The sequence below is a fragment of the Amblyraja radiata genome, chromosome 4 (assembly GCF_010909765.2).
Source record: "Amblyraja radiata isolate CabotCenter1 chromosome 4, sAmbRad1.1.pri, whole genome shotgun sequence".
In the NCBI taxonomy this organism is placed as follows: Eukaryota; Metazoa; Chordata; class Chondrichthyes; order Rajiformes; family Rajidae; genus Amblyraja; species Amblyraja radiata.
In genome coordinates this window covers 82185584-82212572 of record NC_045959.1, presented here as the reverse complement: position 1 = coordinate 82212572, position 26989 = coordinate 82185584, and the positions used below count along the sequence as shown (strand labels likewise).

The window sequence follows — 26989 nt, the reverse complement described above, 5'->3', positions numbered from 1 at the left end:
TGATTGAATATACAGCATGGAAACAAGCTCTTTGACCCACTGAGTCCATGCCGACCATCGATCACCCGATCACACTACAGAATGCCCATGACTTACTTTCATACGTTCATATGTCATAGGAGCAGAATTAGGCCAGTCGGCTCATTACGTCTACTCCGCCATTCAATCATGGCTGATCTATCTCTCCTTCTGAAACCCATTCTCCTGCCTTATCCCCATAACCTGAAACGTCACCTATCCATGTTCTCCAAAGATGCTGCCTGGCCTGCTGAGTTACCCCAGCACTTTGTGTCATTCTTTGGAGCCCTGTAAGGCAAGAATATTCTTCCTCAGTTAAGGAGATCAAAACTATACACTGTGCTCCAGTTATGATCTCACCAAAGGCCTATATAAATGCAACAAGATGTCCTTACCATATACTCTAGGAAGATTTGGCATCCTGATTACTTGCTGTCCTCCTGTGATAAGTGTTCAGCACAGTTATCATCAGCTAATCCACTGTCCTGTGGACCTAACCATGACTCGACATTCAACTTGCCACCGGTGTCAGTGATCTTTACTAGAACTTTACAATTGGTTTATAAAAATAATATTTTATTTTTAGATTAGTTTGGTTTAGAGATACAGTGTGGAAGCAGGCCCTTCGGCCCACCGAGTCCACGGCAACCTGCGATCCATGCACGCTAATATTATCCTACACACTAGGGGCAATTATACTAAGCCAATATACAAACCTGCACATCTTTGTAGTGTGGAAGGAAACTGGAGCTTCCCTAGAAAACCCACCCAAGGTTATGGGGAGAACGTATAAACTCTGTATAGTCAGCACCCGTAGTCAGGACGTAACTCGGGTCTCTGGCACTCGACCTCTGCGCCACCATGCTGTTGCTGCTATTGCCAGGAATAGCAAAATGGGATTAGGGACTAGGTTTATTTGAGTAGAGTAAATGTTGGTTCTTGTTACTAATTCTGTAATAAAACAATTCCCAGCAAGTGCAGTTTCTCATGTCTCTAATTTTCTTCAACGTATTGACGGGATGAGAATCATAGTGCAATAAATCAGTGTTTTACAACAGGAATAAAAATGAATGTAGAACTATTGAACAGGGAGATTGGTTGCCTGTGCATCAACTGCTCCTGTTCCCCTCTGGGAGAAGCTTTATGCCAGATAGCTTTTGTAATTGAGTGGAAACTCAATTATCACATGATCAATAACAAGCCTGCTATGTGGCGGCGCTGTGATACGGCTGCGGCTCGCCTGCAGTCTGTCTGTTTTTACTTTTTTGTGTTGTTTTTTTTGTCTAGTTTAGTAAATTTTTTGGTTATTAGTTGGTGTTATGTGTGTGGGGGGAGGGTGAAACAGGGCTTTCTGTCTCTCCCTTCGGGGGAATGCGACTTTTTTGTCGTATCCCCCTTCTCTTCCCCCGTCTGCGCTGAGGCCTAATGGCGGAGCTGGCGGCCTCCAACCTGCGACCGACCTCGAGGGTCCGGAGGTAGAGCCAGCCAGGACTCACCAACGCGAGGCTGGCCGTCTTCGAGCTGTGGCGACGTCCGGGCAGCGGCACGACTCGGCGCTCTGGTGAGGGCGGATGGCGCGGGGCTGAGACACTCCCGTGCGGGCGGCACGGCTACTGGCTGGAAGGCGCTCCCGTGTGAGCGGCCTGGGTCCCGGCTGGAAGGCGCTCCCGTGGGGGCAGCCCGGTGCGGGGCTGAGACGCTGCCGTGTGGGCGGCCCGGTGCGGGGCGGAGACGGTGCTCCGGCGGCTGAGGCGGCGTTCTGGCGGCGGCGACCTGGATCCGGGGCTCGGCCGCGGGCCAGTGGACGACATAGTCGGGAGCTCGCAGGTCACAGGCTGGTGCCTGTTTTCCGGAGCTCCCGTTGCAACAGCTGCGTCCGCTGGACTGGAGGGCGGCAGCTTCGACCACCCCCGGGCCGCGGAGCTTGAACCGCAGGACTGATACCATCGCCCGGTGGGGTATCGCCTCGGCGCAGAGGGAGAAGAGGAGGGAAGAGACAGTAACTCTAAGACTTTTGCCTCCATCACAGTGAGGAGGTGTTTGGTGAACTCACTGTGGTGGATGTTAATTTGTGTTTATTGTGTGTTGTTATTATTACATGTATGGCTGCAGGCAACAGCATTTCGTTCAGACCGAAAGGTCTGAATGACAATAAAGGAAATCTAATCTAACACACTGAATTTAGTCCCTGAGACACGCAACATATCTCGCAACCTGTGACCGCCAACCATGAGGAAGGACAGCAGGTACATAGAAGCACCACTATTTCCAAGTGTCCCCTCCAGGTCTCACACTATACAACTAAGTCTGAAGAAGAGTCCTTCCCCGAAACACCGCCTATCCATGTTCTCCTGAGGTCCGCCTATCCATGTTCTGAGACAGTAACCCGTTGAGTTACTCCAACACTCTGTCTTCCGTTGTAAACCAGCATCTGCAGTTCCTTGTTTCTACCTCACACTATACTAAACTGGAAATGTATTGCAAAAAAGACGCAAAGTGCTAGCACAGCTCAGCTTAGCGTGCAAGGTAACATGGCTGGAGAACATGGATAGGTGACGTTTCAGGTTGGGACCTATTGTCTATTGTCTATTGACCTTCCTTCGGACCCCTGTTCTGGAGTACAACAGCACGTTGTGTTTTGTTTTTGTAAACCAGCATCTGCAGTTCTTTGTGCCTCTGGAAATACATTGTCCTCCCTTTTTTACCACTGGGTCTAAATCATGGAATGTCCTCAACCGGTTTATGGAAGAATTTTCATGGGAAGATTTTAGTTTATTTTAGTTTAAATATACAACATGGAAACAGACCATTTGGCCCACTGATTTCTATCCTCCACACAAGGAACAATTTACAAAAGCCAATTAACCTGCAGGACTTTAGAATGTGGGTGGAAACCGAAGCACCCAGTGAAAACACACATGGTCACGGGGAGAACGTACAAACTCTGCACAGACTGCACCCGTAGTCAGGATCGAACCCAGTCTCTGGCGCTGTAAAGCAGCCACTCTATCACTAATCTACTGTGCCGCCGTTCAAGAGGTGAATGACACCGTCTTCTCAAGGGTAGTAATGGATGGTCAATGAATGCCCACATCTATAAATTAATTAACCAAAATGATTATCCTCGTGGATAGGGTGGGATGTTGTAAAGAATGTCATGCTTTGAGGCTGCAGCAAATATTCCGTTAATTAATTGATGTGGGCATGGCTGTTTTTCCTCTAGCTGATTATTTTATTGAGAAAATTAGTAGCTTAGCTTCTTAAATCTTTTCCTGTGGAGGAAGAGTGCTAATTTAGTCAAGTCTTTATCCTCACCACCCTGCCTAATTAAAGAGTCCTCTTTAGAAGAGGGTCCTTGAGTTGACAAAAGTTAATGGACCATGCGCTAAAAAGTTCAGTCTATGTACATTCATCTGTTTTACTGGTGAGCTGACAGTGGCTCAAATGAAGTCCTTCACTGGATCACTTCTAAATGGGAAAGGCGTGGTAGTGATTCAGCTCCTTACACCTTATTTACAGAGTGATCAACATAAATCTGTCCCAGCGCACAAAGTTATATGTTCATGGTCTACAAAGTGGATTTTCACTAAGGAGCCTTCTACTGGTTAGGACTGTAGGAAGCTGTGTTCGTAGCTGCTTCTGTGGCACCGTTCATAGTTTCGTCGGGATATCCAAAAGTGTTTTACAAACAATATGGTGCTTCTTTAGTGCAGAACTAGTTGTAACAAGGTCTTGCAGTCTTATGAATGAGTATAGAAGTCGGAAGGTCATGTTGCAGTTATTTAAGACATTGGTGAGGCCACACTTTAGTATTGTGTTCAATTTCGGGCACCATGTTATAGGAAAGATGTCGTCAAGCTGGAAAGGGTGCAGAGAAGTTTTACGAGGCTGTTGCCAGGACTCGAAGGACTGAGCTATAGGGAGATGTTAAGCAGGCTAGGATGATATTCTTTAGAGTGCAGGAGGATGAGGGGTGATCTTATTGAAGTGCACAAAATCATGAGAGGAATAGTTTGGGTAAACACACAGTGTCTCGTGCCCAGAGTAGCGGAATCGAGAACCAGAGGTTTAAGGTGAGGGGAGAAAGATTTAATAGGAAGCTGAGACAATAGACAATAGGTGCAGGATCACCCCTCATCCTCTGCACACTAAGGAATAAAGTCCTAGCCTACTCACTCACCCTCTCCCTGTAGCTCAGGCCCTCCAGTCCTGGCAACACCCTCGTAAATCATCTTTGCATCCTTTCCAGTTTAACAACATCTTTCCCATAACAGCAGCACTGAACAGTTCCAGTTAACCTTAACTTGTTTCTCTTATCTTCTGGATAAGTAATAAATGTTGATCTTTCTAGTGGTCAAGGAAAGAGCGTTCACGTCACGGCCCTGTTTCCACCAATCTTCCCACCACCATGCACAAGAAGGGCAAGACAGACACCATTATATGCAGACACAGAGAAGTGTGTTCAGCTCTGGCTGGACAGCTTCTAATCTTGTGTGTGGACTTGATAAGAAGAAGACCCTCCCATCAGAGAACCTAAAAAGTTCTGTGTGGTCATTTCCTGTGTTGATACTGGCAATGTGAAATCTTTACTGCTGCCCACATGTCAGAGGCCCTGTGCATTATGCCTATCATTTGCCTTCCATTAAAAGCATAAGTTTCCAATGTCTGTTTGTTGCGGATGTGGCTGCTCTCCTACAGAAACTCCCACATTAACTTTTAGACATTAGACGTTAGAGATACAGCGTGAAACAGGCCCTTTGTCCCACCAAGTGCACGAAGGCCAGCGATTACCCTGAACATTAGCATTATCCTACACACTAGGGATAATTTACACTTTACAGAAGTACAATCCTGCACATCTTTGGAGTGTGAGAGGAAACAGGAGCATCCGGAGAAAACTCATGCAGTCACAGAGAGAAAGTACAAACTCCATATAGACAGCACCCAGAGTCAGAATTGAACCCGGGTCTCTGGCACTCTGAGACAGTAACTCTATCTCTGCGCCACTTTGCTGGCCTGTGGGCCGAAGAGCCTGTTCCTGTGCTGTACATGACTATGTTTTATGTACAGGAAGGAACTGCAGATGCTGGTTTACACCAAAGATAGACACAAAATGCTGGAGTAACTCAGTGGGACAGGCAGCATCTCTGGAAAGAAGGAATGGACGACGTTTCGGGTCGAGACCCTTCTTTTTTTGAAAGGTCACGACCCAGAACCTCACCCATTCCTTTTTTTCAGAGATGCTGAGTTACTCCAGCATTTTGTGCCAATGTTCTATGTGCTGTACTGTTCTATGTTCTAATACTTATCCAAATAGTTTTTTTTGTTTTGTTTATTTTATTAGAAGTTAATACAGTACAAAACAATACAGTGGAACCTAATTTTAGGTGCCAACTATGTCATACCGTAATCCATACATAGGTACAACCTCTAGTTTTATGTTTTGAAAGGAAGTAAGCAAGACAAGAAAAAGAAAACAATGGAAAGGGGAAAAAGAGGAAAAATAGATGGTAGAGAATAGAAAAGCGTGAAGTGTGTATATAAAAAAAGAAAAAGTGGAAAGTAGAAATAGGAGAGAAGGCCCCTTAAAAGAGAAATTTTCAAATCTTTATTCGGAGATGTAGATCTATCCACGGCATGAACTGAAATCAGTAATCTTTACAGTACCGCTGCATCACATGATTCCAAAAAGTCGATGAAAGGAGACCAACTCCTTAAGAATTGGTCATATTTATCTATTAGTCGGAGTCTCATTTCTTCAAGGCAGGATAGATGAGCAATGATTGAATTGTCAAAGGAGACTCGATGGGCCGAATTTTGCTCCACTGTCTCATTAACATGAATATTTCAACCTCTCAGCTGGAATGGAGAGGAGAGTCTTCAGTGTATAATTGTTACATGTTCAACAGAACAATGAAATTCGTATTTGCTGCAGTTTTAACAGGCTAATTAATGCAATGACACACAAATAAATATATAACAATCAATAATTCAATAAATTAATAACCATAACAATAGATGACCATAATCATGCAAAACCAAAGTCCGTAATGCAACCAATGCATAGAAGATCATAGTTGTTGAGGTTGGTGTTGTGTAGTTTTCAGGTAGAAGCTGCTCTTGAACCCGGTAGTCATGGTTTTCAGGTTCCTGTACCTTCTTCCCGATGGTATTAGCAAAATGAGAGGTTTGGCCAGGGTGGTGTGAGTCTTTGATGACATTGCCTGTATGTTTGAGGTAATGCCTCCTGCATGTCCCTTCGATGGTGGGGAGGTCAGTACCTGTGATGGATATGGCAATGCCGAGCAATCTCTGTAGTCTCTCCTTCGATCCTGGGCGTTCAAGTTGCCAAGCCAAGTTGTGATGCAGGCAGTCAGTATTCATGCTAGCGTACACCTGTAGAGGTTTGAGAGAGTATTCAACATGCCATGTGACACATCGGTCATGTGTCCCGACATCAGGTGAGACTAGTGTAGATGGGACATATTGGTTGGTGTGGGCAAGTTAGGCCGAAGGGCTTGTTTCCACATTGTATGACCATGACTCTATGGTTATAACCGCAATGTGAATATTGCAGGTTGCTCTTTTACCTTTGGTTGAGTTCTGATGAATCAGCTGTAGGAAGAGTGCAGTGAGCGGGTGTGATTAATGCACGTGTGTTTGTATTCAATGGGCAGGATGAGTTGGGTGAGCTGCGGTCGGAGATGGAAGAGATGCGGGACAGCTATTTGGAGGAGGATGTGTATCAGCTGCAGGAACTGCGCAGAGAGCTGGACCACTCCAACAAACACTGCCGGATCCTGCAGTACCGCCTCAGGAAGGCTGAGCAGAAGAGTCTGAAGGTTGCACAGACCGGCCAGGTCGATGGGGAACTGATAAGAAATCTGGAGCAAGACTTGAAGGTAAGCTGGTCACCATGTCCTATCAACTCTGAAGTAATCTCTAAAGTATCTCTGAAGTAAACTCACTAACCATGTAACTACCTACAAACAGAGTCCACGCGTGTTCCATGAAATGTCAGATAAACCGTCAGATAAACAAATCCACACAAGAGAAAAAAAGCCTTTCGCCCAGATTCAAATCTTGCTTCTGCTGCCCGTGTTTATGCTGCTTAAAAAAGCAGCTTTGTATCTCTCTGTGCACCAGTCACCACACTACAATCACAGAACTTTTCAATCTCCCTCTCTCGGATTTACAAACTGCCCTATCGTACTAGTCTCATTCATGCTCAGTCACATTTTCATTCAGCCCTTTGTGCATATCCACTCATTCATGAGTCATTCATGCCCAGTTTTATTCACGGGTATTGCTTCATTCCGACATTTCTAGATCTTCATAGATATTGTAAAATAAAGAGTGTGGGATACACCACCTCACTGCTAAGAAAGAAAGGATTATGCTTCAGACTTTGCACCCTTCTCTGCTCATGAAATTACTTATTCTCACAGACGATATTCATTTATGCACTTGATTGTTCTCAGAACTTTCAGCACATTGTGACTTCAATGGTATTTTTCAGTTCAGTTGTTATCAGTCAACTGAACCATCCTAGCACCAACTAGAGAGCAGTCCTGACATCCCATTTACCGGATTGGAGACCCTCGAACTATGGGTGGACATGGGGATGGGACTGGACTTTGTGCCTTTCCCCACAATGGTTCCCATTGTGGGGGGATGTTTTGATGTTGAAACTATCTATTACTGTCATGTTGTATTCTTTTTTTATGTGCTGCATGGCAAAAAGAATTTCACTACACCTAAAGGTGTATGTGACCAAATAAAATTTGAACTTGAACTTGAACTTGAACTATCTTTAATCAGACTTCACCGGACTTTATCTTACACTAAACGTTATTCCCTTTATTCCTACATATTGTACATGGTGGAAGGATTAATTGTAACCTCGGTACACGTGATAATAAACTAAACTAAACTCAACTTCAAGAAGCACATAATAAAACTCTGGAAACACTAAGGAGTTCAGCAGTATATTTGGAGAGAACACTCGATGTGAGTGCTAATGTCTTTACTCACTAATTAGACCTCAGTCTCGATATCTGGTCTCTGACTTCAAGGCAGAGAAACGCAGTATTCTTCAGAATTGCTCCCAGCACAAGGACAACAAAAAAGCTCTCTGCCCAATTTAAATGAACAATGTTTATGTTCAGCTTCACAGCGCCAGAAACCCGGGTTCGATCCTGACTACGGGTACTGTCTGGGTGGGGTTTGTACGTTCTTTGCGTGACCAATTGGGTTTGCTCCGAGTGCTCCACTTTGCTCCCACATCCCAAAAACGTGCAGGTTTGTAGGTAAATTGCTCTGAGTATAGAGGATACGAAAGTAGGATGACATAAAACTAGTGTGAATGGGTGATTGAAGGTTATGGACTCAATGGGCCGAAGGGCCTGTTTCTACGCTGTATCTCAAAATTCTAAACTAAATAGCTTTAATGTTCAGTTGGAAGTTTGTGCATGACAGTGGATCTCAGACTTGAAATGCAAATTCTGTTTATTTTTCCACAGATGCTGCCTGTCTTGCTAAGTGTTTCTAACACTTTCTATTTATACATCAGATTGCCAACATTTGCAGTTTGATTTTTCTGTGTCTTTTAAACTCTTGCCGTTTTGAACAGTGAATCATTTCCGTTTGAGTCCCTCTTCCTTTCCTCTCTATTCTCCTGCTCTCTGTGACAATGTCTCCATCCACTGGTATTTCATTTTTATTCTCACACCAGTCGACTCTGTTTCAGACACTGATTTATCTTGTCTCCCATCTGCATTCCTGCTTAAATCTTTGCCTCTGCTGCAGGTTTTCTGTTGCCGTTGTCTTTAAATCAATGCTGTCTTGCACTGCCGTTGGGTCCAATCAGGCCTTTCAGATGTTTTTAATTCGAAATCTTTTATCTGGTCCTCGGTGTTCAGTTTCCATTGAAGACACAGCATTGGGGGAAGTGCTTTGCATATCTGAAATGTTAGTGAATTTGAATTTGATTCCTTTATTGTCATTCAGACCTTTCGGTCTGAACGAAATTACGTTGCCTGCAGTCATACACAGTAACAATAAATAACAAAACATACAATAAACACAAATTAACAAATTAACATCCACCACAGTGAGTTCACCAAACACCTCCTCACTGTGATGGAGGCAAAAGTCTTAGTCTCTGTCTCTTCCCTCCTTGTTCTCCCTCTGCGCTGAGGCGATCGATCCAGGCCGAAGATGCCGCCCTCCAGTCCAGCGGACCTCCGTGGTGATGTCGCCGCTGCCGAAAGCCGGAACGCCGTCTCCGCTCCGAGTCGGCCCGCCACAGCCTCAGCTCCGAGTTCCGCTGCATCAGCTCCGAGTCCCGCAGCCACAGCTCCGAGTCCCGCAGCCTCAGCTCCGAGTGAGAAGACCTGGTCTAACAATATGGTTTTGTTCATCATTCAATGGTTAATTCGTCAGGGTGTCAGGTTACAGGGAAAAGGCAGGAGAATGTGGTTGAGAGGGAAAGATTGAATTGCGGAATAGACTTGATGGGCCGAATGGCCACACAATTGCATGTCACAATTATTGCATTGGAAAAGCAAAACCAAAACTGCAGTTGCTGGAAATTTGAAATAAAAACAATGCTGGAAATACTCAGTAAATGTGAGAGAGAGAGTTTATATTTCAGATAAACCTTTCATCTGACCTGCAGCCTGACGTGTTGAATATTTCCGGCATTTTCAGTATTTATTACAAATATGTGGTTACACATTATGCTTCTTGCCCAAACATCCTTGTGGACACAAATGCTTTTATATCCACTTTGTATAAATATTTTGATTGCCATTGGATAACACAAGAAAAAAACTTTTCACTGTTTTTCGGTACACGTGACAATACCATAAATCGAGGTAAACCCAGGCTTAAAATGGTAATTCCACGTTCCGGTGGTCAGTAAGTATTCTGCAGGAAACTCAATCCTAGAAGGCATCACAGACTCCCAGTCCTGCCGTGAACGTGTCAGGCACATGATGCAGTGTATTTACCTATAGAGCCTTGAGGAGTTTGTTTTAAAAAGGTGATTTCCCCAGACCGTAGACCGTAAAATATTCCTGACTTCACCCTGCTGCTGTTCCCAGGTTGCCAAAGACGTGTCCGTGCGGCTGCACCATGAACTGGAGAGCGTTGAGGGAAAACGCGTGAACGTAGAAGATGAAAACGAATCCCTCCGACAAAGGCTCATTGAAGTCGAAATCTCCAAGCAAACGTTGCAGAACGAACTGGACAGGATCAAAGAGGTGAGCTGAGTCTCCTGAACCTCTTAGGCTAAAATCATTTGGCATGGTATAGTTGTCTTGCTATTGTTTTTTGTAAATGCTCCTTCCCGGATTTACATTGCAGGGGGGAGTCCCAGTATTTCCTCTGTAGTTTTTCTATTGTGACTGCTGGATCTTCCCAGCTTCCTAGAATGTGGATTAGTGAAGGAGAGGAAAGGAAGAGGGACTCAAACGGTTCATTGGTTCAATAGTACTTTATTTGTCACACAGTCTTAGGGTCTTATAGAGTGGAAATAGCCGCTTCAGTCCAACTTACCCACACCTGGCAAGATGTCCCATCTACAATAGTCCCACTTGCCTGCATTTGGCCCATATCCCTCTAAACATGTCACATCCATGTACCTGTCTAAATGTTTAGTAAATGTTGCGATAGTACCTGCCTCAAATACCTCCTCTGGCAGCTCGTTCCATACACCCACCAGTCTTTGTGCGGAAATGGTTGCCTCTCAGGTTCCTATTACATCTTTCTCCCCGCATATTGAACCTATGTCCTCAGGTTCTCGATTAACCTACACTGGGCAAGAGACTCTGTGTGTCTGCCTGATCTACTCCTCTCATGATTTTGTACACCTCTATAAGATCATCCTTCATCCTCCTGCACTCTAAAGAACAGAGTCCGAGCCTGCTCAACCTTTCCCTTTAGCTACATGTACCAAGGTACAGTGAAATTAATTTCTGTATGCAGTTCAGTCCAAGTATCACTATATATAAGCACCGAGATACATCTCAGATAAGCATCTCAGATGCAGTACAAGCGGGTAGTAGTAGCACGCTGAGACAGTGTACAGAGTCGCCATATTTGGTGCCATATTCAAGTTCTACAGATGGTGGCCATAGGTCAGAGATGAAAAGACAGAAGGTGTGAGATAAAAGGATTGAAGAATTGCTAATGCTGTAACCTGCTATGTTTAGGTATGTTGCAAAGCCTACCTGAAGCGTCGTTGAAAATCTGCCGTTGTGGGTGTGCGCGATTTTGGCGCCGTTTAGAGGGGGCGGGTTTAAAACGCGATTTTCTCTAAGCTGTTCCAATCGAAAATGTTCAGCCTAGTTAATTATTAACGAAAAATCGCTGGAAGACCCCGTCGCAAAAGCTATTATTAGTTTTAAAGGCCTTGAATAATAGTTATAGTAGTTTAAAAATCAATCTTTAAACCCGCGACAGCCAGTAGCGAGTAGCTCAATTTGGCCCCATTATATCGCGCAGGGTCCCATAAAGCAAACCACAGAAGTTAGGTTGTATATTTTTACATTAAAAAGGGCTTTTAAAGAACCCTTTATACAAAGTTTAATATTGCGAGTAGCTCAATTTGGCCCCATTATATCGCGCAGTATTTTTCTCGGCATTTGGGGCACAAATCTACCGCAATGTGAACGTTCTAAACCAGCGCGTTCCACAGGGACCCACTGGAAAGCTGATTTAAAATGGACTTTAATTTGCAGCAATTGAACACTAAATTCCTTCCATTTGGCCTATAAATTAATGTAAATGAGATTTAAAAATCATGTTTTATTGTGAATTATTTGTGAATATCATTTGGACATTTAGGCTATTTAAAAATGTTAATCATTTATTAAGAAATGGATAGATGTTTAGATCTAGTAATTGAAGTCTGAAATTAGCTACAATTAGGTAACTAACTAATTATATGCTTTAATTTCAGGTCATCCAAGTAAGATTATTTTATATTTGTTTCAGAATGCTTCAATCTATGATAACTGAAAATTTCATTCAGTTCTCTTAATTTTTAAGAAAGTTATGGGCTTTTGACTGTTCACGATCACAGCTTTTTTGTTATGTCCATAGAAAATCAATAGGGAACAAGATGCTCATTTCCCAGTATGAAAATGGCCATAACTTTTTAAATACTTGAGATATGAAAGTGAATTAGGTGTCAAATTAAACTTATTTTTATGCTTTATCTGATGGGATAAATTACAGACTTGATTTTTAAAATCTCAAAATTTTGTAACATTGCTACTATGTTAAGAAATTAATGTTTAGAAATCAAAATTAGCAGGTCAATACATTTCTCATATACAAAAACCGAATTAGTAAAACTCAACACGTTGCAGCTCTATAGGACTTGATGTAGGCCCCATTTAGAGTATTGCGTGCACTTCTGGTCACCCCATTACAGAAAAGACATGAAGGTTTTGGAGAGGGTGCAGAGGAGGTTTGTCGGAATGTTGCCTGGATTAGAGGGTTTCAGCTACAGGGAGAGGTTGGATAGACTTGATTGTTTGCTCTGCAACGTTGGAGGTTGAGTGGAGACTTGATAGAAGTCTATAAAATTATGAGAGGCACAGAAAGGGAAGACAGCCAGAACCTTTTCCCAGGGTGGAAATGTCCAACACTAGAGGGCAGAGCTATAAACTGAGAGAGGGAAAGTTTAATGGAGATGTGCAGAGCAAGTATTTTACCAAGAGAGTGGTGGGTGCCAGCGGTGGTGGTGGACATAGATATGATAGTGGTGTTTAAGATAGGCCCATGGAAGTGCAGGAAATAGAAGGACTTGGATCATGTACAGGCAGATGAGATCAGTTTAAGTTGACATCATGTTTGGCACAAGCATTGTGGACCAAGGGGCAGAATTCACATAGAACCTAAAACAATTATCACCATTTATTCTTATAATCCCAATCAGCATCCTGGATACAATGTTTATCCCGTCAACTAATACAATCTAAAACTGGCAAAATGGTGTAATCTCATAAACACTGCTGTAATTTCAACATGGTGAAACCAAAATGTATAAAAATTGACTTTATTAAAATCTGACAATGTGCATTTTAACCACATGTGATGTTTTCTATTACAAATCTCAAATTGTGGGGTACAGAGGCAAATAACTAAATGATGGGTCTTTGTCCCAAACATAGTGGAGGGCACTGTAGGACATGGAACACAGGAACGGCTCTTCGGCCTACAAAAGTTGTGCCGAACATGATGCCCACTTGAACTGATCTCATCTGCCTGCACATGACCCATATCCTTCTATTCCCTGCATTTCCATTTGACTATCCAAAAGCCTCTTTTTTAAAATTATTTTTATTTATTTATTTTTTTTATTAGAAGTACAGTAAATTACAGTAATACACATCACATATATCTTATTACATTTGTTGTACCACTTCATTTTTCGAGCTTTAAAAAAGGTAGAAATAAAAGAAGTAAGGAAAGTGAGCAAGAGTCGTGAAGGTGCAGGAAAGTGTTGGGAAAAGAAAGCCCCTTAGGGAAGAAGTTAGAGAAGGAAGTAAAGAAAGGAAATAGACCCTAGAAAGAAAAGGAAAAAAAGGAGAAACAATCGCTCTATTATAACACAAAACTCCGCAAAAAAGTATATACCAACCGTATTTTTGTTTTTTTTCCCCCCCGTTACCAGATCCTGGTATCATTTATTTTTTTAATTACTATTGCACCTTATGCTTGTAATGGATCCATAAATGCAGACCACGTCTTTTGGAAGTGGTCTGCTTTGCCTGCTAGGAGGAGTCTCATCTCTTCCAGGTGTAATGTTTCGAACATGTTTGAAATCCACATTTTTATTGTTGGTATTGGAGCGTTTTTCCAGAATTTGAGTATAAGCTTTTTTCCCATTATTAGCCCGTAATTAAGTAAGTTCTTTTGAAACACGTTTAGTTCGGGGTTACCTTCCGATATTCCAAAAATGATCCATTCTGCTTTTGGTACAAGTTTTATTTTAATTAATTTTGTGAAGATTTCAAATATTTCATTCCAGAATTTTTGGATTTTTATACAAAAAACAAAAGAGTACGCTGTGGTAGCTTCTTGTGACTGACATTTATCACAAGTGGGTGAGACATTGGGGAAAAGTTTATTTATTTTGGTTTTTGAATAATATAGTCTATGTAATGTTTTGAATTGAATTAGAGTATGTCGTACGTTGATCGAGCATTTATGCACATATAGTAAGTGTTTATCCCAGCTCTCTTTTGAAATTTTTATAGCTAGTTCTTGTTCCCAGTCTCTTCTAATACCATCAGTTGTAGGTATTTCTATATTTAAAATAATGTTGTATAAGTATGATCCAAAAGCCTCTTAAACACAATTATCGCATTTGCCTCCGCCACCACACCTAGCAATGTGTTCCCAGCCCCCGCCACCCTCTGTGTAAAAAAACCTTGCCCCGCACATCTCCAATAAACTTTCCCCCTCTCACCTTAGAGATACAGTGCAGAAACAGGCCCTTCAGCCCACCAAGTCATTCAGGCCCTTCAGCTCACATTGGCAGTATCCTACACACTAGGAATAATATCCAATTTTAGCAAAGCCAATTAAACTACAAGCCTGTTTTTGGAGTGTGGGAGGAAACTGGAGCACCCGGAGAAAACCTACGAGATCACAGGGAAAACATACAACGTCTGTACAGACAGCACCCATAGTCAGGATCGAACTTGGGTCTCTGGTGCTGTAAGGCAGCAACTCTACCGCTGCGCCACTGTGCCGCTCACAAAGTGGTGACAGCAGTAATGTTCTGTCTAATGTTGGACATTTCCACCTTGAGAAAAAGGATCTGACTGTACTCTATCTATACTTCTCATTGGCTCATGGCATTTTAACATACCGCTGATTTTAATCTGACACATCTATCTTTGAATCTTCATTTCTCCCGTCAATATTTTTGCGACAACCATCCCAACACAGACAGTACATATTCCTCGTACTTTGTCATTCCAGTCGGCCCAAAAACTTTTCTGAGGTTTTGTTGTGAACTATCAGACAGAAACATGATCCTGCCACTATGACTTGCTTTTCTCCTGATCTCTGTGCCTGCTCTGTGTTGATAGAGTGCGGCTGAGCCCTGTGTTTGGAGGAAAGAGATATGTTCAGTGGATCTGACAAATTGGCCAATTGTTCTGGCATTGGGAGTCCTGTCTCATTTAATTCAGCACTGTTGTTTTGTGCTGCCCACATTAAAAAGAGCCTGCTGAGCTTTCTGCACTTTTTAGCTGTTTCATTTTACAGCACAATACAGTCAGAAATATGCTGATCAAGGGAAATGTAATGTTTATTTTCATACCTCATCATTCAAGACCAATTTTAAAGGGGCTGTTTTGGACCCCAGTGTTGCTTTCTTCAAAAAGATAGACACACGGTGTTGGAGTAACTCAGCAGGTCAGGCAGCATCTCTGGACAAAAAGGTGACGTTTTGTGTCTGAATCCTTCTTCAAGACACAAAATGCTGGAGTAACTCAGCGGGACAGGCAGCATCTCTGGAGAGAAGGAATGGGTGATGTTTCGGGTCGAGACCCTTCTTCAGACTGAAGTTGGACATGGATAGGACAGGTTTGGAGGGATATGGACCAAGCGCAGGCAGGTGGGACGTGTAGCTGGGACATGTTGGCCGGTGTGGCAAGTTGGGCCGAAGGGCCTGTTTTCACACTGTATCACTTTAGGACTATAACTCTACAGAACTCTGGCCCCTCTAATCGTTGTATATGGGAAAAAATATATTTTACTATTCTCTTAAAGTTTCAGTTTGAAAGTAAATATATCTTTCCCAACAGAAGTTTATGCTGAATAGTCTGGATGTTACGCATGCAATTTATTTCCTGTGATGTGTGTTCTTGTCTCAGGGCACTGTTGGGCAAGTTGTCTCTATCCATTCGTTTGGCCCTGAAGTGTTTGCCAGGAGCGTGGATATCATTATGCTTTCAGTCAGATTCCTTCACACAGCGGTGGAACATACAGCTAAATAAGTTGCTCGGTCCCACAAACCCACGCAACCATTTCATAAGACTAGTACATCCATTGTGTAGGAAGGAAGATGCTAGTTTACACTGAATATAGACACAAAATGCAGGAGTATGGAGAAAAGGATCGGTGACGACGAGTCCCTTCTTCAGATTTCACCTATTCTTATTCCCCAGAGATGCTGCCTGCCCTCTGAGTTCGTCCTGAATTTTGTGTCTATCATAGAACATATATTGTAACCTCAACTGAAAAACTTCAGGGCCAAACGGATGGATAGAGAGACAATTACCCAACCGTGCCCTGAGACAAGAGACACACATCACAGGAGATAAATTGCAGGCGTAACATCCAGACTATTTAGCATTGACTGGAATTGTGCAGTTCATTGCCACAGACAGCTGTGCAGGCCATGTCATTGGGTATTTTTAAGGTGGAGTTTGACCGATTCTTGATTACTAAGGGTGTCAAAGGTTATGGGGAGAGGCAATAGAATGTGAGTTGGGAGGGAAATATAGATCAGCCATGATTGAATGGTGGAGGAGACTCAAAGGGCCAAATAGCCTAATTCTGGTCCTATGACTTTTAAACTCCACATTCGTGTCTTCCCACAGTGACCTTTTCACCTCCCTTTTAAGTATCTACATTGATTTTTTAACACTCTGCTTTCACCACTCCAGAGGCTCGTTCGTGTGCCTCCATGAGATTATATTTTGTCTCATCGGTTTTAAATAGGCATTGAGCTTTGGATTCTCCCACGAGACCAAGTAGCCTTTTCACATCCACTCCATCAAAACCCCATCCACTCCAACAGGATCGTTCTATGACTCTGTCGTATGTATCAGCCAAGTCCCCCGTCACCCCTCTGAGCTTCAGTGGATAAAAGCTTTGCCCACAAAATCCACTAGTCTCAGGTATTAATGTAATAAATCTTCGCTGAACATCCAAGCACAAATAATGAGAACGATATCATACAAAATACACCAGATGTGGCCTCAGCTACGTCTCATAGAAATGAAGCATTTTTGTATTCAATTCCCATCGCAATGAACAATAACATTCTGTTAGTTTTCCTAATCTGTGGGCGGCACAACACCAGAGACCCACGTTTGATCCTGACTCTGGGTTCTGTCTGTACAGAGTTTGTACGTTCTCCCCGTGACCATGTGGGTTTTACTCCCCATGCTCTAGTTCCCTCCCACATTCCAAAGGCGTACAGGTTTGTCAGTAAATTGGCTTTGGTGAAAATTGTCAATTGTCCCTAGTGTGTAGGATAGTGCTAGAGTATGGGGGTTGCTGGTTTGCACGGTCCCAATGGGCCAAAGGGCCTATTTTCATGCAGTATCTCTAAATTAAATTACCTATAGTACCTGCATACTAGTGTTTTGTGAATCATACACCAACCAGGACACTCTTGATTTCTGCATCTCAAGAATTCGGCAATCTCTCCCCATTCAGATAATTTGCTCTTTATCTGTGCTGTTAGCGTGCAATTCATACAAATTATGGTAACATTTTGATTTTAAGATTGTATTGTCAACAATACAATAGTATTTGTGCCTTTAAATAGTTGCCATACACAATTACAATAATTTGATGACTTTTAATCAGATGTGACAACTTCAATTTTGAAGAAGGGTCTCGACCCGAAACGTCACCCATTCCTTCTCTCCAGAGATGCTGCCTGTCCCACTGAGTTACTCCTGCATACTCCAGCTATAATCAATTTGATGATAGCTGATGGTGAAATAGCATAATTTTGCACCATTACTTTCACATTTAATTAAAATGGCCAATTTCCTGTTTTGGTTGGGTCACTGCTGAAAGAATTGGTTTGCTTTTCTGAAATTTGTTCTTTTTTTCTTTCTTTTGTGAGGTAGGTTCAAGATTCGTTTTCTAACTTCCCAACAAGACATGAACTTAGGTGAACTGATCATGATTACTATGATACTCGAACCGTGTCCTATACATACATATGGCCTGAATTACTGGATTACAGTGTTAAAATAACAGGATAATCTAAGAAATTAAACTCCTTTAGGATTCAAACAAGGTCAAACTAAAAGCAGTTAACCTACTAAATGATTGTTTCCTGAAGTGATTCCCCAGGGAAGAGGTAGTTATGTGATTTTTTAAATAATTAACAATGAACCAGAATCACATGTATTGGATATTGCTTTTTTTTTTTTAAATGATCACTTAACTGAAAGGTGTTGTTCTGTGTCCATGAGTGGGGAGATGGGGAAAACAATGTCAGGCTTCTTAAAATAAATCTACCCTCACAAAAGTAAAAGTGAGTACAAACTCAGGCGATTTTTGTTCGAAAAATTGTAGATATTATTGGTAAAAATATACTCTCCTTCTCAGCAGAGCAAAGATCTTAGACTGCATAAAGTCATCAAAGTAGGCAAACTCCCAGGGACAGATAAAACAACACTCAGCTGTTCAGGCAGTGTCACTGGAAGACATGGATAGGTGATGTTTCAGGTCAAGACCCTTCACTTTTTTTTGTAAACCAGCATCTGCAGTTCCTTGTGTTTCCCAGGGACAGATGGTGTATATCCAATGGTATTGGGCAAGATCAGGATAGAATCTCCTGAGCTGTTAAAGCTTTCCTCTAGGCAGCTCATTCCATATGCCCATCATGGCTATAATTCCACAGATAATGTAACGTTCCACGCCAGCATGCAGATACGATGGGACAAGATCCTGGCCAGGATTGAAAAATAACATCTAACATTCCTCTACCGACTGCCAGACGATGGTAACCTTGAGGTTTAACAATCTCTCTCCTTTTTTTTTTTAATGAACCCCAGCACCCCCCTCCCATCATCATCAACATAATGAATGGTCAACAATGACCAAAAATATTTTTCAACTAGCCAGATACTAGGGGAGATTGGAGACTGAGTATTAATCGGCAATTGGCTCATTTCTAAATCCTAAAATAATTCTAATGTCGAGCATTTGCACCAAGTCTGGAATGTGCTTCTACAGCACTCAACATCAAGAATGTCAACACCATGTTGGAAAAAATAGACCAGCACACCATCCTAAACATTCACACCGTTCACCATCACTGCAACATTGCTGTGGCCTCTAACATCTAGAAGAGACATCACAGGAACTTGCTAGTGTTTCTTTGGGAAGCATCATCATGTCTAAATTTTCTTTCCAATCACACCTTTCCAATAACTGGTCCGATGGTCGTGGGTTATCGTTAATATTTGCTTCCAACGTCAGTTACAGATTTCCTTCTAGGGTGGCAGGCACAGTGGTGCAGCAGTAGAGTTGCTGCCTTACAGCGCTTGCAGCGCCGGAGACCCGGGTACGATCCCGACTATAGGTGCTGTCTGTATGGAGTATGCACATTTTCCCTATGACCGCGTGGGTTTTCTCTGAGATCTTTGGTTTCCTCCCACACTCCAAAGTGGTACAGGTATGTAGGTTAATTGGCTTGGTGTATGTGTAAATTGTCCCTAGTGTGTGTGGGATAGGGTTAATGTGCGGGGTGATCACAGGTCGGCATGGACTTGGTGGGCAGAAGGGCCAGATTCCGCGCTGTAGCTCTAAACTAAACGAAACTGAACATCAATTGGGAAGTGAGTATACGAAGGAGGGGGAAAGAGCAGGGTGGGAGAAATGGGAACTCACCGTGATGGGTGTGGGGCGCATGGAAAAGAAAGAGAGTTGTACACAATGGAGCCAGTCACTTGGAGAGGTTACACAACGCAGATGGAATGCAGAATAAATAAACTTAAGGCTCCAAAGATGCGTGCATTGGTTAAAGTGGGAGGAAGGGGGGGATGGATGAAGGAGTGCGGGGCAATCAAGTGGAAAGGGTTAACTATGTTTAAAAATGAGATGTGAGTTATTAATGTGCAGCTGGTTGGCTTAATGCTCTTCTGTTATCCAGCACATTTGTTATCTCAGAAGTGAATATATGGGTGTATTAAAGAAGCATAAAGAAAGACAGCGAATACTGCAGGGAGCTATGAGCGAAGTGGTGCTATGGTATTTCTGATAAGAGGAGAATTGTGAGCTATCATCTTCTGCTGGCTCTTGGTGTCATTGTCAGGCAGGCAAATTAGCTTTGTTTGGTCATGAATCAAGCCCATTGTGCAGTGACCTGTTACATGAACCACACATTGATTTTAGCGATGTTGTATTATACCAGGCTATCAACAGATTTAATGTAGGACAAGAAGACACATCGCTTAGTATGCAGGCCATGTCCTTCAGGCAAGGCTGTCGAGCCACTGATATTAAACCAAAATAAAACAGGGAATCATGCATTGAATACTAATTCATTCAGCAGTGAGTGTTTTCCGTTCAAGAGATGAATGAAATAGTACGATATCAATAGATAAAATTACAGAGAGGAGCAAAATTATAGTACTCATGGAGCTGGTGATTACAGATAATTGGTCACAGTGCCCAGGAGGTTGATGTTTCTGGTGTTGCCCTTGCCTGCTTCCTTTCTCAACGGCTTGAGGTAGCGCTAACTAACACTTCAAGTTGCTATCTATCTCTTTGCTCCACCTCCACTGTTCCTTTGCTCACTGCAGCAAAAATTGACTTCTTACGTATGGCGTGCACAGCCTAAAGTTGTAGAACAACTTGTTCTATTTGATTGTGCACGCCAGGTTGATTGCATTCATCAAAACAGGGTGGACCACGTGAAGGTTGCAATCTCCCACCTCCCCCAAAAAAAGGACTAAGAAGTAATTACTCAGAAGTAATTGGCAAAAAGCAGCCAGGCTCCGAGCCATTGATCAAGAAATAGCAGAGTGCCAGATGGGACTGAGATGGGTGAGTGGGTTGGTGGGGATGTTCGGTTCTTTTTGGTGCCCAGTAAAGAACAATGACTGGCAATCACTGCCCTCCCACCCCACCTCTGCCGTTAGTTGGTGTGTTTACTGTGTACAGCTTTCCACTCTAGCTGTCAAAATTAGGATTAGGTAGATTTAGGTTTATTAGTGTCACTTATACTGAGGTACAGTGTAAAGCTTCCCTTTGTATGCTCTCCAATTAGATTAGATACTATATATCAATACAATCGAGTCAAACTCAAGTACGTGGAAACAAAGAACTACAGATGCTGGATTATACCAAAGATAGACACAAAGTGCTGGAGTAACTCATCCGGTCAGGCAGCATCTTTGGAGAAAAAGGATGGGTGATGGTTTGGGTTAGGACTCTTCTTCAGATTCTGAAGAAGGGTCTAGACCTGAAACATCACCCATCCTTTTTCTCAAATTCAATTACAATAGGTAGTGCAAAGGAGAAGGTACTGAGTGCAGAATATGGTTCTCAAACTTATCTAGAGTCAAAGAGACACAACATATCTGGAGACGGACCATATCTAGAGACAAAGTCCAATGTCCGCTCTGCGGTAGAGATGAATCAGACAGTAGCATTGCTTCCGAAGTCTGATTTGCAGAGGGGAAGAAGCTGTTCTGAGTCTGGTGGTGTGTGCTTTCAAGATTCTGTATCTTCTGCCACGATGGGAGTGGGAAGAAGATAGAATGACTGGGGTGGAACAAGTCTTTGATTAAGTTCGTAGCTTTTCGTGAGGCAGTGGGAAGTATAAATTGAGTCAATGGTGGGGAGTCTGGTCTGTGATGGATGGAGCTACATCCACAACTCTGAAATTTCTTGTGGTCTTGGCCACAGCTTTCCCCAAAGTCATACAGCATAGAAACAGACCCATTGGGCCAACTTGCCCATGCCAACCACTTACCCCATCTACACTAGTCCCACCTGTCCGCATTTGGCCAATATCCTTCTAAACCTATCCTATCTAAATGTTCTTAAATGTTGTGATAGTACCTGCTTCAACTACAATGAGGTAGATGGTAGGTCAGGATCACTCTCTAGTTAGTAGAATGGTTCAGTTGCAGCTACACTAATAAAAGCTAGTCAAGATTTCAGCCTTTTTTTTAATCTTCCCTGACTTGCTTGTGGATATACACAAAATGCTGGAATAATTCAGCGGAACAGGCAGCATTTCAGCAGCAGAGATGCTGTCTGCCCACTGAGTTACTCCAGCATATTGTGTATATCTTCTTTGTAAACCAGCATCTGCAGTTCCTTCCTACACATTGCTAGTGGATTTTTCAGGAATCAAAGTACTTGATTGAGATTTTTGTAAGTTCCCTGTTCGTTCTCGAGCAATGAATATTTGTCTTAACTTTGAGGATGTTGTATGCCAAAGCTTAGTTTGAGTGTAAACAGGATCCTCAAAATATTTGTTTCCTGTGATTGTGTGCCTCTCTAATAGCATTGTTTCCTGCGTGTGCCTCTCTAATAGCATTGTCATTGTACTGGTCAAACCCACATCCAACTGTGCAGGCTAAGGCTCCATTAGGCATCCTGCCCAACCCTAAATGATTAGGGAAGCTTCCAATTCATTCACTATTGGATTCCAGTAGCAGGAATTGCTTAGTGTCATGAACCAAAATAAAAGTCAGATGAGACAATCATTAGACTTTATGTCTTTTGCAGAATGGAGGAAAAATCCCACATGCTTTACAAAATGGTAGGGCAGTTCAAAACAAGAGTTTGCTAAGTGCTAACCAATCCCTTTGTCACTGCCGATGGAAAGGCATGTGGAATGTTTTGATCGTAATGCACAGGTCACAGAGGACTGGAAGCATAATGAAGGAAAACGGGAACATTCTAGAAGTGTGCAAGAGGATCAGCTCCTTGCACAGGGGAGAAAAAGTTCTCAGTATTTGGGACCAGATGATCATCTGCCCCGTCATCTAAACCATAAGTTCATGAGTTCTAGGAGCAGAATTAGACCATTCTACTCATCAAATCTACTTGCCATAGAGGGAGTACAGAGTACAGAGAAGGTTCACCAGACTGATTCCTGGGATGGGAGGACTTTCATATGAAGAAAGACTGGATAGACTCGGCTTGTACTCGCTAGAATTTAGAAGATTGAGGGGGGATATTATAGAAACTTACAAAATTCTTAAGGGGTTGGACAGGCTAGATGTAGGAAGATTGTTCCCGATGTTGGGGAAGTCCAGATCAAGGGGTCACAGTTTAAGGATAACGGGGAAGTCTTTTAGGACCGAGATGAGAAAAACATTTTTCACACAGAGAGTGGTGAATCTGTGGAATTCTCTGCCACAGAAGGTAGTTGAGGCTAGTTCATTGGCTATATTTAAGAGAGAGTTAGATGTGGCCCTTGTGGCTAAAGGGATCAGGGGGTATGGAGAGAAGGCAGGTACAGGATACTGAGTTGGATGATCAGCCATGATCATATTGAATGGCGGTGCAGGCTCGAATGGCTGAATGGCCTACTCCTGCACCTATTTTCTATGTTACTCTACTATTCAATCAAGGCTGATCCATCTTTCCCTCTCAACCCTATTCTCCTGCCTTCTCCCCACAACCCTTGACACCCATACTAATCAAGAATCTGTCAATCTCCGCCTTAAAAACATCCATTGACGGCCTCCACAATATTCTGTGGCAATGAATTCCACAGATTCACCACCCTCTGACTAAAGAAATTCTTTCTCATCACCTTTCAAAAGGTACGTCCTTTTATTCTGAAGCTGTGGCCTCTGGTCCTGGACTCCTCCACTAGTGGAAACATACTCTCCACATCCAGGCCTTTCACATTTTAATCAGTTTTAATTAGGTCTCCCCTCGTCTTTCTAAACTCCAGTGAGTACTGGTCAGTGTCATTCAGATGCACACTCACTCTGTTAATGGTCACACTATCCTTTTAGAAAGTGCATGTTCCATCCACCTCTTGGTTCGTTTCTCTCCTGGGACCGTCGTCTGTGTAAAGTGATTAGGTTGTGTATTCCCATTTCTGACTCTTTGCTTCACTGCTCTTGAATTTGAGATAATTGTAGACATACATTTGAAGATGGACATGAAGTTGGGAAAATACAGATGCCCTCATCTTAATGTGGATCATTCTCCCCTACAACGTGCCAGAATGAACATTACATGGGATGTTACACAATTTGACCCATTTTCAACATGGAAAGCACATCAAACATGCAAGGCTGATTTATGAGAAAATGTGATCATATTGGAACATACAAATTTTTAAAGGCTAAAACACAGGGAATTATATTTTCTTGGCCACAGTTTGTAGAACTAGTGTGAAAATCTCACAAAAAGGAATTGGGCATAAATGAGAAAAAAATAATCTTTAGAATTCACTCACCCAGTTGAGGGCCAGTCACTGAGTATATTGAAGACAAAGATCGAAGGATAATATGTATGGAGAGGGTCTAGGCTGATCAAAGGTTGGTGTGTTGAGGATGGCTGTAATCTTATTCCACAATGACACGGATATGAGAGGGGATTCAAATACATCTATTACTTAAGATAGGCACAAAGTGCTGGAGTAACTCAGCTGGTCAGGAAGCATCTCTGGAGAAAAAGGATGTGTGACGATTCATGTCAGAACCTTTCCACAGACTGAAATAGGAGGAGAGGCAACTGGAGGTGGGAAAAGGCCAATTCCAGTTCCAAAACTTCCAGTTTGGACCAAACCCAGATTACAGTCTTACCCCCAACCCAGATAACACCTTTACTAATAAATAATCTATCAATCTGCACCTTAAAAATACATGGTCTCCACAGCCAGTTCTATCCACCACGTCAGGCAACAGTTGTCCTTCCGTGGTCTGTGATGTACACTGGCTCTCATGCACTGCTACCAGCAGGCCCTCATGCTGACTCTCCCACAGCTCCAGTTCAGTTCCTCCCGACTATCTAAATGGCGTCAAGTTGGGAAAAGGGGAAGTACACGGGATCTGGGGGTCCTTGTTCATCAGTCTATGAAAGTAAGCATGCAGGTACAGCAGGCAGTGAAGAAAGCGAATGGCATGTTGGCCTTTATAACAAGAGGAATCGAATATAGGAGCAAAGAGGTAATTCTGCAGTTGTACAGAGCCCTAGTGAGATTACACCTGGAGTATTGTGTGCAGTTTTGGTCCCCTAATTTGAGGAAGGACATTCTTACTATTGAGGGAGTGCAGCGTAGGTTTACAAGGTTAATTCCCGGGATGGCGGGACCGTCATATGCTGAGAGAATGGAGCAGCTGGGCTTGTACACTCTGGAATTTAGAAGGATGAGAGGAGATCTCATTGAAACATATAAGATTGTTAAGAGTTTGGACACACTAGAGGCAGGAAACATGTTCCCGATGTTGGGGGAGTCCAGAACCAGGGGCCACAGTTTAAGAATAAGGAGTAAGCCATTTAGAACGGACACGAGGAAACACTTTTTCTCACAGAGAGTGTTGAGTCTGTGGAATTCTCTGCCTCAGAGGGCGGTGGAGGCAGGTTCTCTGGATGCTTTCAAGAGAGAGCTAGATAGGGCTCTTAAAAATAGCAGAGTCCGGGGATATGGGGAGAAGGCAGGAACGGGGTACTGATTGGGGATGATCAGCCATGATCACATTGAATGGCGGTGCTGGCTCGATGGGCTGAATGGCCTACTCCTGCACCTATTGTCTATTGACTATTGATACATCTATTACTTATGTTGTGTAGCGATGCCCAGTCACATTTCCAGAGTGTCGCCATTCCACTCTGGAAAATATTGATTTTCAGATGCACGATGCTGAGAAGAAAAATGTAGGATGCAAGGCTATGAGATTGTAATGGATTCTCTAACAATCACGAATTAAGCTAGTTCAGTGCAATCTTTGAATAAATGTAATTTGAAACAGGATTTTAGACTCAGGTCAAGCTGACTTCATGGCAGTGGGATAGAACGTGCCTAGTAGTGTTAAATGTCCAGTGTCCAGTATAACATGTTACTGAGAAAATAATGGAGGATCAAAGAGAGGTGTTTATGAACTGTTTTTTATTGGTACATCTATTCCAGTTGCTAAGATAGGGTTCCATTTGTTACAAGCAATGGGTCAGGCAGTATCTCTGGAGAAAAGGAATAGGTGACATGACGAGACTCTTCTTCAGATTGAGAGATCCTCGGATAATTTAATCCCACTGAGTTACTCCAGCATTATGTGTCTATCTTCAGTGTAAATCAGCATCTGTAGTTCCTTCCTACACATAGAACTGTACAGCACAGGAACATGATCTTTGGCCCACAATGTCGGTGCTGAACACGATGCCAAGTTAAACTAATCTCATCTGCCTGAACATGATCCATAACCCTCCATTCTCTGCATATTCATGTCCTCTTGGAAAGCAACAGAAGTCATCATCCGTTTAGCAATGATCTATGCAATCCCACTTTTGCATCCACTCCTTACACACTAGGGACAATTTATAGAGGGCCGATTAACCTACAAACCCGCACATCTTTGGTATGTGGGAGGAAACCAGAGCACCCGCAGAAAAGAATAGATCGACTAGGCTTATATTCACTGGAATTTAGAAGGATGAGAGGGTATCTTATAGAAACATAATATTCTTGAGGGATTGGTCAGGCTAGATGCAGGAAAAATGTTCCCGATGTTTGGGGGAGTCCAGAACCTGGGGTCACAGTTTAATAATAAGGGGTAGGTCATTTAGGACAGAGATGAGGAAAAACCTCTTGACCCGGAGAGTTGTGAATCTGTGGAATTCTCTGCCACAGAAGGCAGTGGAGACCAATTCACTGGATGGTTTCAAGAGAGAGTTAGATATAGCTCTTAGGGCTAATGGAATCAAGGAATATGGGGAGAAAGCAGGAATGGGGTACTGATTTTGGGTGATTAGCCTTGATCATATTGAATGGTGGTGCTGGCTCAAAGGGCTGAATGGCCCACTCCTGCACCTATTTTCTATGTTTCTATGAAACTCACACAGTCACAGGGAATATTTGCAAGATCACACAGACAGCACCCGAGGTCAGGATCGAACCAGGGTCTCTGGAGCTGCGAGGCAACAGCACCACTAGCTGCGCCACTGTTTTTATGACAGTGACATTCCAGTCCCTGCATCATCCATGGTTTAGAGC

General features: G+C 42.8%; 1 protein-coding gene across 5 annotated transcripts in view; it reads left to right on the top strand.

The window, feature by feature from the left end:
• The window catches only part of mtcl1 (microtubule crosslinking factor 1), a 177519-nt gene that overhangs the window by 19354 nt on the left and 131176 nt on the right, over positions 1 to 26989 (top strand). For all 5 annotated transcript variants that reach the window (XM_033019844.1, XM_033019842.1, XM_033019843.1 and 2 more), the window contains exons 2-3: positions 6696 to 6920; positions 10125 to 10283. In XM_033019844.1, the coding sequence (XP_032875735.1) occupies positions 6696 to 6920; positions 10125 to 10283 (384 nt within the window). The remainder of the gene's footprint in view (positions 1 to 6695; positions 6921 to 10124; positions 10284 to 26989) is intronic.